The sequence below is a fragment of the Eulemur rufifrons genome, chromosome 24 (genome assembly GCF_041146395.1).
Source record: "Eulemur rufifrons isolate Redbay chromosome 24, OSU_ERuf_1, whole genome shotgun sequence".
NCBI classification, from domain to species: Eukaryota; Metazoa; Chordata; class Mammalia; order Primates; family Lemuridae; genus Eulemur; species Eulemur rufifrons.
Genome location: NC_091006.1, coordinates 20,391,308 through 20,409,701, shown reverse-complemented (window position 1 = coordinate 20,409,701; position 18,394 = coordinate 20,391,308). Strand labels below are relative to the sequence as shown.

General features: G+C 36.4%; 1 protein-coding gene across 3 annotated transcripts in view; it reads left to right on the top strand.

Moving 5' to 3' along the window:
* Window positions 1-264: 264 nt before the first annotated feature.
* The window catches only part of USO1 (USO1 vesicle transport factor), a 62,744-nt gene continuing 44,614 nt past the window's right edge, over window positions 265-18,394 (top strand). For 2 of the 3 annotated variants that reach the window (XM_069457236.1, XM_069457234.1), the window contains exons 1-3: window positions 265-574; window positions 13,416-13,502; window positions 13,584-13,648. In XM_069457236.1, the coding sequence (XP_069313337.1) occupies window positions 509-574; window positions 13,416-13,502; window positions 13,584-13,648 (218 nt within the window). In that variant the 5' untranslated portion in view covers window positions 265-508. The remainder of the gene's footprint in view (window positions 575-13,415; window positions 13,503-13,583; window positions 13,649-18,394) is intronic. The other variant, XM_069457235.1, reaches the window with a different exon arrangement.

The following is an 18,394-nucleotide window of genomic DNA, read 5'->3' as shown; positions in this document are numbered from 1 at the left end:
GACTCAACAAAATAAGACACCAGATCTGATAGCTTGCAGTAAGTCCCTCTCGGCGACAACTAGGAACCCCGCAAGCCGAAACGCGCAATCAGATCCTCTCCAGCCTGCAGAGCCCGGCTTTGACCACGTGGGTGGCCGTGGCCAGCAGGAAAGATCCGCGAAGGGCGGGAGTAGGAGGTGTGTCCCTGCGGCAGGAGGCGGGGCCTGCGTGGTGGGCGGGGCCTTCGGCGGAACCTGGCTATAGGGCTCCTCTCGCCTTCTCTCCCCTTTTGCCTTCGCCCTTCGAGCCGCCACGTAATGCCACGTCCCCGCGCATGCGCATCTTGGCCAGTGGCGGCGGCTGTTTCCGGCCTTAGGGGGCTGGAGTGGCCGCCGAGCAGGAGACAGAGGTGGCGGCGGCCGGGGAGCGCAGAGTGAGGGCTTGGGGGCCAGGCCCTGCGGACGCCAGGGGAAGTAGTCTTCTTTTCGTTCCGTAAGGAGCCGGTAAAGCCGGTAGCTGAGCTGCAAGATGAATTTCCTCCGCGGGGTCATGGGGGGGCAGAGTGCCGGACCCCAGCACACAGAAGCTGAGACGGTGAGAGGACCGCGGGTCCGGGACTTGGGAAGGTTCAGGGCAGGGAGGGGGACGGAGGACTTGGGGGCCCAGAGGTCACCTCTCGCGCCCCATCGTGGATTGGGGATCCACATGCCGCCTTTCCGTTTGCCTGCCTTCCTGTCCTGAAACCCCGGAGTTATTCCTTCACGCCCCCAGCGCGGTCCCCACCGCGGCGGCTCGGCGGGGCTGACAGCAGCCGCGCTCCGCAGGCCCCGCAGCTCGGGGCGAGGACAGTGGTCTGCGAGTGGTACCGCTCGGGAAGGGGACGGCTACCGCGCAGAGGTGGTCCGACCTGTCTCCCACGCCCCTCAGGGCCGCGGACTGCCCCCCACTCCTCCCTCCTTGCCTTTCGCCCGTGTCTCCACTGGCCGAGAGGAGTCCAGTGAAGTCCTGCTTCGTTTCTCGTAGTCTGAAACCCGGGCTTTGGGGAAGGTTGCAAGGTTTAAAACCCAGCTGTTGGTGAGAGCGTGTGGCTAAGAATAAAACGATATTCTTTGGGGCACAGAGCCACCTGCTCCTGTCCCATCAACTGGAAGGACGGTCGTTCTGCTTAGTTTTATTAGTTCAGACCCCGCTTTTTGAGCTCATGCAAATATATGTCATTTGGCAAAAACCTAGTTGGATGTAGTTGGGATCTTTCGCGCTCTGGGGAGACATCTCCCGCTTTCTGCCTGAATGACACGATTTGCAATGTCATTTAAAAAAATTGTTAGCTACTGAAAACAGTATTTGACAGTTGCTAAGATTTTACGTTTAGGATAAACTTATTTTGAAGTTTGCTTAGTGTCTAACGGAACTAAGGACATAGACTTTTTTAAAAAATAAATTTTTTATTTGAGAATAGTTTCAGATTACATCACAGTGACCAGGTATGACATTTTAAAGGTAAACTTTGGATAGTCGTGATGGACATAACTTTGTTACTGGGAACTTGAAGTTTTTAAAATAAACTTTTTATTTGAGAATAACTTTAGATTATATCACAGTGAACAGGTATGACGTTGTAAAGGTAAACTTTGGGTAGTATTCATAGACATAACTTTGTTACGGGTAACTTGAAGGGTAATAATAGTAGCTTGAGTCCTACTTTATGCTAAGTACTGTGCTGAGCTCTTTATATTCCACGTTCTCCTTTGATCCCTAACTACTCTGCAAAATAAGTGATAGTATCCTCACTTTACAAATGAAGAAGTAAGGCTTAGAGAAGTGAAGTAACTTGAATAAGGTTACATTACTAGTCATAAAGCCAAGATTCAACCTCGGTGTGCCTTACTTTAAAGCCTAGATTTTATTGCTGATCCCCATATTTCAGTGTTTATCTGGGAATTTGGGAAATTTATATAATATTATTAAAATTAACTATACAAGTCTAGATTAGAATTGTTTAAAGCAAAAGTTTAAATCTGGTGACTGTTTCCCTAATTTGAAGATCAAGATATCTCTTTCACACACAATATTTGGCTTCACTTGTGCATTCCCACTTGGGAACAGGGCAGCCAAGTGACCCTGTTAGAAGACCATGTTCTCTCCAGATTACCATAATCACAGCCCACCTCTTCAGTTCTTGTTCATTTATTTTGTCTGATATTAGTGTGTGAGACACCAGGTTTTGAAGTATGGTTTATTAGAACTTGCTTTGGAGTTAGACCTTGATTTGACTCCTGGCCTTCCAGCCCTGATTGTATTGGACAGGCAAGAGATGGCTGATACCCTCTAAGTAAAATGAGGAAAGTGCTTGCTCTTCAGGATGTAGTGAGGATTAAGTGAAATAAGAAATAGCAAGAGCCTGGCACTTAGTAGATGCTCACTAAAGGGTAGTTTTTACTGTGTATGGTTTAGAGGAAGAATACCCTTTCTTTTTTTTTTCTTTCTTTTTTTTTTTTTTTTTTGTTATACTTGGCCTTGTCACAGTGGCTTCTATAGAAAAGAGGGTAGAATTTATCACAGAGTGTAGGATTTTAAAGCTGGAAAGCCTCTTGTAGTTCCTCTTCATTTTACAGGCACAGAACACTAAAACAACTTGTACGGTATTACAGAGCTGGAATTAGAACACTTTGATCTTGCCACTGTGAATGGAACAACATAGTTTTTATATCATTTCAAAATGAAGTTGTGAGTATCACTTCTGTATGTTGTATGTATAGACTGAAAAGAAAGTTGTTCTTGCGTAGTTTTGGAAACTTGGAAAAGTAATATGTCTTCTGAAATTTTCCAAAATTGGAAAAGTACTTTATCATCTGAAAAGAATTCATTTACTCTGAGTTACAGCGTGAATAAAATTTGTTTCACCATCTTATTGCATCAGGAAGTACAACAGGTATAAGGGATCATGGGTCACTAATTTAGAAGTATTTATAGAGCATCACTGGAGTGTGTAGTACAATGTTAGATGTTTTAATTGGCAATTTGATCTGGCCTGGATATTTGAGTTACCAGAGCTTGGAACCTCTAACTTCTATATTATCATTTAGTATTTTGTATTTTTTTCCAGTTCTGCAAAATTAAGTTTTTTTCATTTTGGTTTTCCATCTTTTTTGCTTTTCTCATTTTTCTCCTCTTTCCTTTGTCTAGATTCTACCTGTCCTTCAAATTTTTCACCAGTGTCTTCCCTGATCTGCACCCCCCCCCCCACTTCTTTCCCCTACCACACTGCAGATACTCTTTCCCCTCTGAGTAATGTGCATTTCTTACGCTTTCTACCATACACATATATATCCTTCTAGACTTTTAAAGTGTCTGTAGGTTAGGGTTCATATGTATTTTAATGTTTTTCCATAGTAGTGGATGCTGAATAAATACTTCTAAAATGCATTGATTATAGATAGTTTAGTTTTATTTGAAAGAAATCACAGATCTGAAATCATAGCAACTTACAAATTATTAGGACTAAAACAATACTTTTTAAAGACTAGGAGTCAAAGTTCTCAAATGAGTGAAGTTGGTTGTGTCAAACTTTTTTCTTAAGGGATTTTTTTCAGATTTATTAAATGCTTTGACTGCTTTTTCTTTTTGAACTTAACTATCTTCTAAAGTGTAAGAGTAGTATTGATTGTACAGTGCCTAGCTTTTCACACTCTTAGAGTAACTTTGCACTGGTACTAAGATAGTCTTCAGAATCAGTCAAGTAGTAAATATCTGTATCATAGGATAGTCAATAATTCTATAAAGGACTTGATATTTTAAATTCAGAATTTCATCCACATTAAACTTAGAGTTATGTGCTTTAAAATTTGATTTCTCTTTTTTATTTAAGATAGGGAAAGACACTGATTTCTGATGATTGACACCTCCTTAGGTTTGACATAATTTGCTTGGTGCAAGTACTATAAGCACTATTATAGTAAAAATCCCATTCATGCTTTTGTTTTTTGTGGTTTTTTTTCCTAGATCACCAGGGACTACTCATGCTATTGTGTGCTCACATGTGCTTAGTTGTACATCTACCTTCCAACTAGTACACTTTTTAAAGCGAGTTTCTTGAAAATGCCCGAAGAAGTGCTAACTACATTTGATGATAAATCATAGGGGCGTTTTCTCTTCTCAAGTTGGATCCTGAGGCATGGAGGTTGCTAAAGTCCAAAAAAAGTATACAGAATTACTACACTGCTATTTTAGATCATACTTTGACGAGCTAGCTGAGGAAGCAAAAGGGCTAACAGTATAGACACAGCTATGCTTTCTTTTAATAAAAATCGTTATTAAGGAGTGTGGACTTAAATTTAGATATAGTTTTGGTTTGGTCAAGCACATTTTATACTGTGTTACTATAAATGTGTAGGCCGAAACTCCAATTTGGGTTGATGTTTCATATTCTACATTAATAACCAGGTCAATGTCATAAGTGGAATGTGTTTTCTCTCTTGGCCTGTCTCGCAATAGCAGTGTCAGAGAAAACCATAATAATTTGTTTTGATCACTTCTATATCCAAGCAAAGATGTCTTTTATACTGTTTTTAGGTAATGTCTGTTGAATACTACCTGGCATTTTTGAAAACTAATTATGTAGATTATTTAGGGTGATTTATAAAAACTGGAATCATTTCAGTTTTACATATCCTAGCATTACTAAGGTATGACCCAAAAAATTTGAATAGATATCCTTGAAAAAAGAATTTTGTCAACAGAGAAGTGTGGTGTGTAATGATAAAAAAACAAAGCAAAAAACACACCTATAATCAATAAAAAGAAAATAAAAAAACAAAACAGAACCGCTAATGTTTATACAAGATTTGATAAGCAGGCACTGTGTTATATTTTTAAAATGGAGATACAAAGTAAGCTCTATTTGCCAAATTTATTTGACCAGATCCTTTGTTTTTCCCTCCAGGAAACTTTGTGGGTTTAGGAGTTTGAAAAACATACTTAGGGAAAAATTGTCCTGGAGGATATATAAATCCTGATGTTGTATGGTTTGAGAAGTAATTGTAATCACTCTTGAATCTTATTATCTTTTAGGGACTATAAGAATTCCTTATAAATTTGTTGACACAAGTACTGTTTCTCTTTTTTTATGTGTTTACCTTTTAGTATGTATACTGCTTTGCATTCTACTTTTTGTCTATAGTAGATATAGAAAATTTATGCTTATTATTTTTATACCTCAGGCAGAAATGCCATAAACTTTCTTTGTGTATTCACAAAGTTATTCACTTTTTATTTGAAAACTTGTGTAGTGTTAGATTTTGAGATGCTAACATTTATGGTAGAGTATTTGGTAGATTTCTTGCTTAAAAGGACATTCTTTTGAAAAACATAGTTCATTTCTTGGCGAAATCATGGAGAATAAATGAAGCAGTGTATTACCTTGACTGACTTCTAGGTAATTATAATGGAAATGGATTGTATTAGATTTATTGGATTTGTCTGCAAAGAGACTTGTGTTTGACTTTGTAGTGTTCCCACATCTTTTTTTAGATTATTGTAATTTAGGTCATCTGAAGATAAGATCAGCTTTTGCTTTTTTTATGACGTCTTTTCAGTTAGAGGGTTCAGTTTAAGACAAATTAAATTTCTGGGTTTGTTTTTTTTTTGTATTCTAAAATAGTATTGTTTTATTCCATTAAAACATTATTAATGAATTAACTATTAGCATGAATTATTTTTTAGTCCTACAGTAAATAGTCATGGTTAGGGAAGTTCTGTTTTAGGAAGGTACAGCTATGTTTTAAGCTTCATGAAGGCAAGGGCAAGATTATGTCATAAAATTAAGTTGGTATTAGATATTTGTTGAATAAATGATTGAATGGTTAGAGTTAGAGTTTTAATTGTATTCCTGTCCTTCATTTTGCAAGTCAGTTAAGTAGTTACTGAATACTAAAAAAAGAAAAAAAAAGTATACTTTTATGAGGAATTGTAAGAAACTACTACAGACTATATTAATGCCAGTGTCCTTGAAGTTTTAAGTGTACCTTCACCATCCTAGTTCTATGCTGTCTTCTTTTTTTCCCCCTTTTAGTAATTTTTCATTTTCACATTCCTCATCTCAGTTTTTTCTTTCCTAGTCACTTCTGTATTCCCATTGCTTCTTTTTTGGCACTATTGGATAGCAAAAGAAATTAATTGACAAGTTATTATAATTCTAATTATGCCCAGTTTACCAATTGTTAGTGGGATTATTCGTCCTTTCCATGTTTCACTTGTTAAGTGGAATTGTGAGTCTTACGGAAATTACCGAAAACAATGAAGAGTTCTGATACACAGTCATCTGTGTGAGCTGCATGGTATTACACATAGTTTATTAATTAGATTTTTCATCTTTTTATTATATAAAATGATAAACAATACTAGTAAATTTTAAGTCCTCCTTGTCTCCCATCTCTGATTTCAGTTCTCTTTCCAGAGATAACCACTATTCATTTGGTATAAATCCTGCCAGACCTTTATGCATAATCATGCCTCCATGTAATACAGAATTATATATTTGTATGAGCATATTTATTCCTTTTAAAATAAGTGATATACTGTTTATAGTGTTTATAGCTTATCTTTTTCTTTGAGATCTTTCCATGTTAAAACATATAGAGCTACTTTATTAGAAACTATTAAAAATACCAGATTTGTAGTTACTTTTGTTAATTACACTCTACTCTTGTCTAGTAGACTGTAAAAGTTTTTGATAACAGAATCCATGTCTGATTCATCATTATGTCTCCCAGGGTACCTAATACCTAGTTAGCATAATGTGAATTAGTTGAAGAACTTCTATCTCTTAAATTTTTTTCTATTATCACCCCTTTCTGGTCCTTCTGAATAAAACTAACTCTGGGTTAAATTTTACTCAAATATATTTTTTCCCTCTTGAGGACTGTTTTTTGTTAATGTATAGTGTCCTGTTGTTTAACACAAAGGTCACAAATTCAATTCCAGTTGGGTAGCGTCAGTGAAGCAGGTCTGGTCAGAGAAGAGAGCAGAGGTCTGGGATGAAACTGGAGTCTGCATATCCTTTCTTGAGGATGTGGCTAATGCTCAACTCCAGCCAGTTGTTGCCTCTTGAAATGTAGGCTTCCAGAGCCAGTTGAATGTAGTAGGTAAGCACTCAAACTGCTTAGCTTTGAATCCCATCTCACGACTTAGTTTTATAAACATGTACAAGTGCCTTGTTTCCTCATCTCTAAAATGTGAATAGATAGTAATAGTGCCTACCTTATAGGGTTTTGTGAAGATTAAATGACTTTTAAAATGTAAAACACTTTAGGACAGTACCAGCACATAGTAAGTGCTATGCATGTATAAATAACATTTTACCAATTCTGAGGCGCACATTAGCATTTAAACATCTCTGAAATCAGGATGTATCTTGTAATTATAATTGGGGTATTTCTTTTTTCTTGATGATACACTAAAAATATGGTAGATCTTAAAATTGATGGCTTCTTAAATTGTATAAAATACAGTGTTAGTTACCATTAGCTATCAGGCCAATGTTTTTCAAGAAAAGATAGAAATTGGACTCTTACATGAAATCTTTCAGTTTTTAAATGTTGGCTTAAAAATTGGTTTAAACACTGGTAAGCCAAATAGATTCTTCAAATAGTATAGTAAATGTTATATGTTATTACTTATTAGGTAACATTGAGTATCATTAAAGTATTCTAAGTTTTGAGTGTTAAGTAACCTTAGAGTTCACCTAGTTTATCCTTCCATTTTGCAGATGATGAAACTGACTTAGATTGTATTTAAAGTACAGTCAATCCTCATTATTTGTCAGTTTCTTATCTGCAAATTCATCTACTCACTAAACTGTATTTGTAACCCCCCAATCAATACTTGCAGCACTTTTTAATGGTTATTGATGAATGCAAAGTGCATTGACTCACCCAATGCACACATCCCAACTGAGGTCAAACAAGGTGATGCTCTGCCTTCTTGTTTCAACTCTCATACTGTAAACAAGTCTAGTGGGTTTTCACAGTCTGTTTAGTGTTTTGTTTTGTTTTTTTCATTTTTGTATTTTTTGTTGGGGATTTCCCTATTAAAAATGGCCCACAAATACAGTGCTGTTTGTAAGCACAAGAAGGCTGTAATGTTCTCTACAGAGGAGATACATATGTTAGATAAGCTTCATTCAGACATGAGTTATAGTGCTGTTGGCCATGAGTTCAATATTAATGATCAAAGATATGTATTAAATAAGATGTCTTTTACAGAAATACACATAAAACAAGATTTTTGTATTGATCATTTGATGAAAATGTGATCAGAGGCTCTCAGGAAACTAACCCGGAATTTCCCTTAGGAGTGGTGGTTTAGTATTTGCTAATTCAGTGTTTGTAGTGACTTTATAGAACAGAACTACTACAAATAATGAGCGTCAGTTGTATTCATAGAGCAGATGAATAGTAAGTCAATCAGGTAATCAGTTTAGAGCAGATAACAGAAGAAAAACAAGGTCTAATATACTCTGGAAATTCCTTTAAATTTTTTCTCTTTAGTTATTGAAGCAATAGTAAAACCATGTTTATTGTAAATAATTCAAATCAGTATATGGTCTAAAATTGCCTCTTTCTTCTTTCACAGTCTCATTTCCCCTCACCAGGAGTAATCTGTAATAAAGTTCAGTGTACTTTCTTCCAGAGTGTTTTCTTTGGATTTACCAATATGTATAATTATACAAATGAGTTTCTTTATAAGAGTGGAATAACTATATTCTGATACAGTCATTTGTAGCTCAACAATGGGGATAATGTTCTGGGAAATGCATCGGCAGGCGATTTCATCATTGTTCAAACATCATAGAGGGCACTTATACCTAGATGGTATAGCCTACTGCACGTCTAGGCTATATGATATACCTTATTGCTCCCAAGCTGCTAACTTGCACAGCCTATTACTGTACTGAATACTGTAGGCAATTGTAACACAATGGTAAGTATATGTGTATGAAAACATTTAAATATAGAAGAGGTACAGTAAAAATATGGCATAAAAGATAAATGGTACACTTGTACAGGGCACTTACCATGAGTGGAGCTTGCAGGATTAGAAGTTGCTCTGGGTGAGTCAGTGAGTGAGTGGTGAATGCATGTGAAGGCCTAGAACATTATGTAAAACAGACTTTATAAATACAGTACACTTAGGCTACACTAAATTTATTTTTAAATTTTTCTTCAATAATAAATTATTTAGCTTACTATACAGTTTTTACTTTATAAACTTTTATTAACTTTTGACTCTTTTGTAATAACACTTAGCTTAAAACACACATTGTACAGTGGTACAAAAATATTTCTTCTGTTTTCTTTTTTCTTTTTTTTTTTTTTAACAGGGGTCTTGCTGTATTTCTTAGGCTGGTCTTAAACTCCTGGCCTTAAATAACCTGCCCACCTTGACCTACCAGAGTGCTAGGATTACAGTCATGAGCCACTGTGCCTGGGTTTATATGTTCTATAAGCTTTCTTCTATTTAAAACTTTTTTTTTTTTTTTACTTTTTAAACTTGTTAAAAATTAAGATATACACACACAATAGCCTAGGCCTACGTAAGACAGGATCATCAGTATCACTGTCTTCCACTTCTGTGTCTATCTTTCTTGGGTCTTTGTTTCACTGGAAGGTCTTCAGGGACAATAACATGTAGAGCTGTCATCTCCGAGGATAACAATGCTTTCTTCTGGAACACCTCCTGAAATACCTGCCTCAGGCTGTTTTACAATTAACCTTTTTTTTAATGAGTAGAAGGAGTATACTCTAAAATAACCGTAAAAAAGTGCACAGTATAATGAATACATAAACCAGTAACAGTTGTTTATTATATCAAGTATTATATACTGTACATAATGGTATTTGCTATACTTTCATACAACTGGCAGCTTAGTAGGTTTGTTTACATCACCATTACCACAAACATGTGAGCTGTGTGTTGCGCCTCAACATTAAGAAGACTGCTACTAGGTGATGGGAGTTTTTCAGCTCTATTACAATCTTATGGGACCACCGTCGAATAAATGGCCCATTGTTGACCAAAACGTCATTATGCAATATGTAACTATTTGTTTTTTAGAAAATTTAACAGTAGATATTAGAGATTTGTTTCAACAAATAGGCTGAAGCATCTGTTTCTTGTTGTTTTCTGTTTGTAACCTCACATATCTTGACTGTATGTACATCTGTGTTTATTCAGTTGGTAAAATTCTGTTTCAGATGTACAGAATAGTCATCTGAAATGTGCCTTAATACTAGGCTGAGATAAAAAATACATTGATAAAATACCTAAGGGCAAACATTTCTGACTTTAATGAAAGTAGACTGGCTTACTTTCTTCTGTGTTGGAACTCTTGATTAATTTGCCAGCAGAGTTGTTAAGGAGCAAGATGACATTAAAATCTGGATTTAAGCCTTTTACTCCTGTCCCAGCTCTCCCATCATGTAGATGAGAGTGTTGAGAACTAGGATAAGAGTTTGTGACTTTGGGCAAGCAGTGAGTTTATGTATTTTGCTTTAAACTACCAGGTGGCTTCTTTGGTTGGTTTCTAAGAGAGTGAGGTGCTAGCGACGGAGTCTCACTCAGGATCCCACTTGGGACATGGAATAAGCATATCTTTTAACTTTAAAATACTGTCCTTTTTCCTTCTGATGGAAACATTGACTCTACTTTTCTCATTTTCTGCTTGCTTCATTCTGATTACTCCTAGCCACACTTCTGTCTATATCCAGATCAGTGCTTAGCTAAGGGCCCTTTGACCACCTGTGCTATCTAAATTAGTATCTTCCACTCAGTCGAGGAATCATTTCCCTCATTGCACTTATCACTTTCTGTGTTTATCTTACTTGTTTTTAATTTATTCTGTTTCCTCGCCTTTGTACTTTCTTGAGAGTGGGTACCTTTTATAGTGGTTCACTGCTGTTTCCCCAGCATAGAACAGTGCCTTGCAAAATGTTAAATATTTTAATAGTGTTTCTCAAACTGTGGTGAATGACCTATCGGTTTTTTTGTTTTGTTGATTTCTAGCTCATCACAAGCCAGTACTTTTACAAAATACAATAAAAATGAGTTACTAGAAAAATGAAATCACACTCATGGGCATATAAAATACAAACCCCCCCTTTTAAAATTAGATCCAACAGTCATAAAATCATCCAGTTTCTGTAGAAGTTTCTAAATGCTTAGTCTCAATTTCTGAACTCATCATAGATCACTGCTCTCGGGTTGCACTGACTGCGGCCCCCATGAGTGTAGCAGCACTCTAATATTTGTTGAACAAATAAATGAATTACCAGCCTCAGGATTATGGCACTGAATTCCTGAGACTGTATTGCTCCCTTGATCTATAACCTTGCTGAACGCCACAGTATTTACTGAAATTACAGAAGCTCATTCATGATATCAGACTAAAGCTTGCTTATTCACTGCTGCTTTTTGATTCTTTACTTCTTTTTTTTTTAATGACAAAAGTAATATTTGAAGACATGCTTGTTTAAGGAAAAGCTCTAGAAGTGTATAAAATGAAAAATGAAAGGTACCCATTAATGGACACATAAGGTGCTTCTGATTTGTTTCTTTTTCTATTGCTGCAGTGATTGCAGTGATTGTTCTTGTACTTAAGATGGCACATGTATATAGATTGCTCTGGGACAAATTTCTAGAAGTTGAATTCCAAACAGTGACTATTTCAGACATTTTATTCTTTAGGACCCCAAGCCTTTTAAATTCAGTTCTCTCAGTTATTCCTTTGCCTTCTTATTTATCCCTTTAGGTCTTTGCCCATTGCCATTACCCGAATGCCTTTTTTTTTTTTTCTACTTTATTCCTTGCCTGTTATAATGAGCTGGCATGTCTTTTCTATCTCTAATCTGTTTCCATCCCAACTTGTCCTTATCGTCTCAGCCAGATTAATTCTTGAAAGAGTGAGTACATTAATTCCTATAGTTTTTTTCTTTTTCTTTTTCTTTCTTTTTCTTTTCTTTTCTTTTTTTTTTTTTTTTTTTTTTTTTTTTTTTGACAGAGTCTTGCTCTGTTGCCCAGGCTAGAGTGCCGTGGCGTCAGCCTAGCTCACAGCAACCTCAAACTCCTGGGCTCAAGCAATCCTCCTGCCTCAGCCTCCCGAGTAGCTGGGACTACAGAGTAGCTGGGACTACAGGCATGCATCACCACTCCCAGCTATTTTTTTCTAATTTTAGTAGAGACGGACGCTCATTCTTGCTCAGGCTGGTCTCGAATTCCTGAGCTCAAGTGATCCTCCCGCCTCAGCCTCCCAGAGTGCTAGGATTACAGGTGTGATCTGGCCTACGGTTTTTATAGTACAGAGTTTTTTCTTAAGTAATTAGTAGCTTCTGATTATGACTTTCCAAAGTAGGGCTCCAATTTCCTTAGAACAAGGAACTACCCTGGCTAGACTGTTTAGTCAAAGGCTTGTCAAGGTCCTTAGCAGACAGTTGTGCAAATGAAGCTTTTCACAGAGACTGCATTGTTATGACCCCTTACGTACCAACAAAAATCTTGTAGTCCCTGTAGTTTGCAACAGATACTCAGACTCATATGGCTCTGCATAGGAGAAAGAGTGTAGACTTTGGAGTGAGACATCTGTAACTCAGTTAGATTCTGGACTCTGCTACTAAACTGCCAGTGTATTTTCTGGTGCATTGCCTTAATTTCTTCTGTAATATGAGTTTATTAGTTTGGGCATTGGTTCAGCTGCTGTAATAGAGGCCAGAAAACAGTTGTCTAACCAAGATAAAACTTTGTGTCTTTCTCTAATAAAAGTCCGAGCTAGTAGGCAGTCCCTGTGGTAGGGTAGTTCTGCTCCTTGGGATGGTCCAGGGGCCTGGGTGCTGTTTTTTACCTTGTTCTGCCATCCCCTGGGATGCTGCACTTGTTTGAATTATTGTATGGTACCTCATTAGCACCAGGTTCAAGTTCTAGGCTGGGGGAAGGAGAAAGAGGAATGAAGAACAAATAGCTTCCTTTTAAAGGACATGAACTTGAAGGTACTCGTAACTCATTGGCCAGAATGTAGTTACTATCCATGCCTAGCTGTAAGGAAGCCTTGGAAAATAGACTAGGTGGACAGCCATGTGCCCAGCTAAAGCACAAAGGTTTCTAATAACTAAAAGGAAGAAGGAGAGAATGGACAATGGAGTGCAATTATACTGCATTTTCAAGTAGGGAATAAATGCAAGTCTTTGCAAAAAATCTGTTTGATCTGTGTAATGACATAACAATACTACCTGAACAGACATTTAGATTTGTGAGAGGCCATTTCCACAATGTCCCATTTGCTGATTTTTTTTTTTCAAAATTAAATGGTATAAATTTGGGGGATAAAAACTTCATGGCTTCTTTTTTCTTTTTATTCTTTTAATGCTATTTTATTTTTCCCTTGCAGATTCAAAAGCTATGTGACAGAGTAGCTTCATCTACTTTATTGGATGATCGAAGAAATGCTGTGCGTGCTCTCAAATCATTATCTAAGGTCTGTGACACTTTATAAATTATTAGGTTTCTTAAATTGGATGTTAGTTACTTTAATAACATTTTCCCTTTTTATGTGCAGAAATACCGCTTGGAAGTAGGTATCCAGGCTATGGAACATCTTATTCATGTTTTACAAACGGATCGGTAAGTCTCCGTTTAATGATTTTTCTCCCTAATTTTTCTTGAACTTTTAATTAATTTGTTTTAGAGTCAGCATCACTATTCCAGAAGTTATTAATGTATTTAAGCTATTAAGTTTTTACTTTGAGTTGCCACTTCAATAAATATTTATCGGACACTAGATGCAAGCCACTGTGCTGAGCATTAGGCCAGACATAAAAATGAGATGAAGTAACTTCTGATTAAAGACCTGAGATTTTGAGTTTGAATTGGGCAAATGGATGTTTGGAGATATTCACTTACATATACTATATTATAGTATAATATAATATATATATTATGGTATATCAGTTATCCATACTTGCTTTTTTAGGGAAAATAAACTGCACTAATAAGAGTGAAATGTTAAATCTGATCGTGTCTTAAGACAAAGATCATTCAGCCTATTTTTAACTCTTTAAGAGATTTTTATCTCCATCTTTGTTTATAATAACCATGCATGGATAGCTTTTAAATCTTACCTCTAGTGGAATGTCTTACAAGGTTTAGCTGCTCATCAGACATTTCTACCCTATCAGGATCTCTCATAGATATCTTAAATTCAGGTTGTTCAAAAGCTAATTTATCTCTGGTGCTCCTGCTCCAATCTCCTTGCTGCCTCCTTCATCTGCTTTTTGCCCTGAGTTCATCCCAGTCAGTAGCACCTTTCCATTCAAGCCAGAAACTGGAGGATTCTTGTTGAACTCATCCTTTTCCTTAACCCATTATGCCTTCACAGACCAAAAAACAGCTGGTATCCATGATTTTCTCTCCATTTCCTTTATTGGCCTTAGTGCTGACTCTCTGTATCAATCACTTAAACCATTTTCATAGTCTCTGTTTTAGTTATCTTTTGCTGTGTAACAAATTACTTCAAAAGATTGATTCAAAATAAGAAATATTATTATATTTGTTATCTGAGTTTCTGTGGATCAGGGACCAGGAATTGGGGAGTGGCTTAGCTAGGTGGACTTAGGATCTTGTGAAGGTGCTGTCAAGACATCAGCCAGGTCTGCAGTCATATGGAGATTTGACTGGGAGGCTGGAGGATCTGATTCCAAGATGGCTGACTCACATTGCTCCTGGCAAGAAGCCTCAATTCTTTACCATGTTGCTCTCTTTAAAGGGCTGCTTGAGCATCCTCATGATGTGGCAACTATCTTCTCCTAGAGCAAATGATCCTAGACAGAGAACAAAGAGAAAGCCACAATGCCTTTTATAACTTAGTCTCAGAAGTCATGTACTATCAGTCCCCCCATGTTGTAGTTACTAGAAGCAGATTAATAAGCATAGTCTACACTTAAGGGGAGGAGAATTAGGTTCTACTTTTTGAAGGGAGCTGTATCAAAGATTTTTGGACATAGATTAAAATTACCACCACCTCCAAACTATTCTTTGCCTCTGATTTCTTTATACTTCTATTCAGTTTGTATATTGCAAGAATTGTCTTTCTGAAATTCAAATCTTTTGTCACTCACCTGTTCAATGCATTTCATCAGCTTGGTGCAGTGTAAAGTCCAAGGTTCTCTAAACAAAGCATAGAATATAAGCTTTTTAAAGATCTGTCTAACCTCATGGCCTCTTTTTCAATTATATTTCAGCAATTCACAGCTGCTTGTTCAGTGAAGACCTTTCTTCTGCTCCACAGACAGTGTAACCCACATTGACTACCTTTTCAAAACCTAATGCATTGGATGTGTTAGGACTGTTTGTGTTATTGACATCATAGTAGATAACTGTGGTAGACAGAATAATGGCCCACCAAAGATGTCTATATCCTAATCACCGCAACCTGTGAATGTTACCCGTAGATGGCAAAAGGAACTTGGCTGATGTGAATTAAATTAAGGACTTTAAGAAGGGAAGATTACCCCGGTACCCAATGTTACTTTTAAGGACAAGGGTCCTTAAAAGTAGAACAGGAAGACAAAAGAGGTCAGAGTGATAGGAGGAGGACTCAACCTGTTGTTGCTGGCTTTGAAAATGGAGGGAAGGGGTCATGAGCCAAGGAATGTGGGTGGCCTTTAGAAAAGCTGGAAAAAAGCAAGCATGCAGATTAGTGTGACCGATATATATACTTAGAGTCTTTCTTTTTTATTCCGTGTGTGTGTTAAACCACATGTGCGTTTCCTCACTGAGTTTTAATAAAAAGTTAGTAATGAAATGACTGACATCTCAGTGTGGAAAGTAGAATGCTACCTCTTATGCAAGGTCATCTTTATTGTTATTTTTACTAAACAGCTGAAAATAAATGTGTAGATACTCTCGATAAAGGTTAAGTAATAGATTTTAAGAATTTTATTGCACATTTACTGTGTGCCAGACATCACACTTAGGAGTAGAGTATACCACATAGCCTTGTGAATATGTGAACAAATAATTATGTCGGAGGCTGCTAAGTGTTTTATTGTGACTCTTAGACAATAAAAAAGCAAAACTTCTGTGATCCTTGTTGTGTTTTATTCCGTTTCTTGTGCTAGATTCCCTTTCCATTTGCCTGTGATACTTACCCTATTGTCCTCTGTTTTCAAAATGTTCTGTGAAAGTTTTTTAAACTTCATTAAATGCAGAGGTCTGTATTCTGCAGCCACCTCTCTTTCCATATGCTCTTATCTTCATTACTGTTTCATGCTTCTTTTCCTGGCCTGTATAACTAACACTGAGAATCCTTCCACTGAATCCTCTTCATCCTCAGCTACATCAAAGAAAGTCATGTTTCCTTTCGTGGCATGGCCTGAAACTCCATCTGGCTGTGGATCTGCTTCCCTATAACCATCTTAAAGAGAGACTGCTCATTCTTCTAACTCCCATACTCAGGGCCCAAAAGTTGTCTCTCACAGATATTTCTAAGCCATGACACCTCAGTAGTTTTATTTATTTTCTTTTACTTGTGATATAATTTGTATATCTTACAGTTCACCGTTTTAAAGTGTGTATTTTAGTGGTTTTGGTATATTCACAAAGTTGTGCAACCATCACCACTATCTAATTCCAGAACATCGCATGATACACCTGTATATCCACTGACTGTACCCATTCTGTATTTCCCCCTCAACCCCCATACTTGACAACCACTAATCTACTTTCTGTCTATAGATTTTAGTATTTTGGACATTACATATAAATGGAATCATACAATGTGTGGTCTTGTGTCTGGCATCTTTCGCTTAGCATAATATGTTAAGGTTCAGCCATGTTGTAACATGTATTAATACATCATTTTTTATGGCTAAATAATCTGTTGTGTGGATATACCACATTTTGTTTACCCATTCATCAATTGTTGGACATTTGGGTTATTTCCATGTTTTGACTATTTTGAATAATGTTGCTGTGAACATTCATGTACTGGTTTTTGTATGAACATATGTTTTCAGGTCTTTTTGGTATTTACCTATACCTTTTTACATTTCCACGAACAGTATATGAAGGTCTAATTTCTCCACATCCTCAGCAATACTTGTTTTTGTCCCTTTTTTTAATGGCCATCCTAGTGAGTATAAAGTGGTATTTCTTAATATTACTTTCTGATTGTGGTGTTGATTTGCATTTCCTTAATGATTAATGATGTTCAACATCTCTTCATGTGCTTATTGGCCATTTGTCTATCTTTTTTGGAGAATTGTCTATTCAAATCCTTTATTCATTTTTAATTGGATTACTTATCTTTCATGTTGTTGGGTTGTATGTATATTCTGGATATAAGTCCTTTATCAGATAAATGATTTGCACATACTTTCTCCAGTTCTATAGGTTGTCTTTTCACTTTCTTGATAGTGTCCTTTGAAGCACAAAAGTTTTTTAATTTTGATGAAGTCCAATTTATCTCTTTCATCTTATGCTACTTGTGCTTTTGATATCATATCTAAGAAATAATTGCCTAATCCAAGATTTTGAAGGTTTACACCTATGTTTTCTTCTAAGAGTTTTATAGAGTTGGCTTATTTAGGCCTTTTATCCATTTTGAGTTAATTTTTGTATATAGTGTGAAATAGGGGACCAACTTCATTCTTTTTGCGTGTGGATATCTAGTTGACCCAGCACCATTTGTTTAAGAGATTTTTCTTCCTTCATTGAGCAGTCTTGACTCTTGCTGAAAATCAGTTGAAATAAATGTTATTGTTTATTTCTGGACTGTCAGTTCTATTCTGTTTATCTACATGTCTATCCTTATCATACAGTCTTGATTACTATAACTTTTTAGTAAGTTTTGAAATCAGAAAATGTGAGTTCTTCAACTTTGTTCTTTTTCAAGATTGTTTTGGCTATTCTGGATCCTTGCATTTCCATATCGCTTTTATGATTTGCTTGTCAATTTCTGCAAAAACAGCAGCTAGAATTTTGGTAGGGATTGTGTTGAATCTGTAAATCAAGTTGGGGTATATTGCCATTTTAACAGTATTACCTCTTCCTACCCATGAACGAAGAATATCTTTTTATTTATTTGGATCTTGTGTAATTTCTTTCAACAGTGTTTTCTGGTTTTCAGTGTACAGGTCTTGTACTTCTTTAGTAAAATTTATTACAAAGTATTTCTATCTTTTTGATGTTATTTACATGAACTTAATTTCATTTTCTGATTGTTCATTGCTCGTATGTAGAAATAGAATTGATATTTGTATATTTAGCTTATATCCTGCAACTTTGCTGAATTTATTAGTTCTAATAGTGTTTTAATGAATTCCTTAAGATTTAGTATATGCAAGATTATGTCATCTGTGAATAGATGTA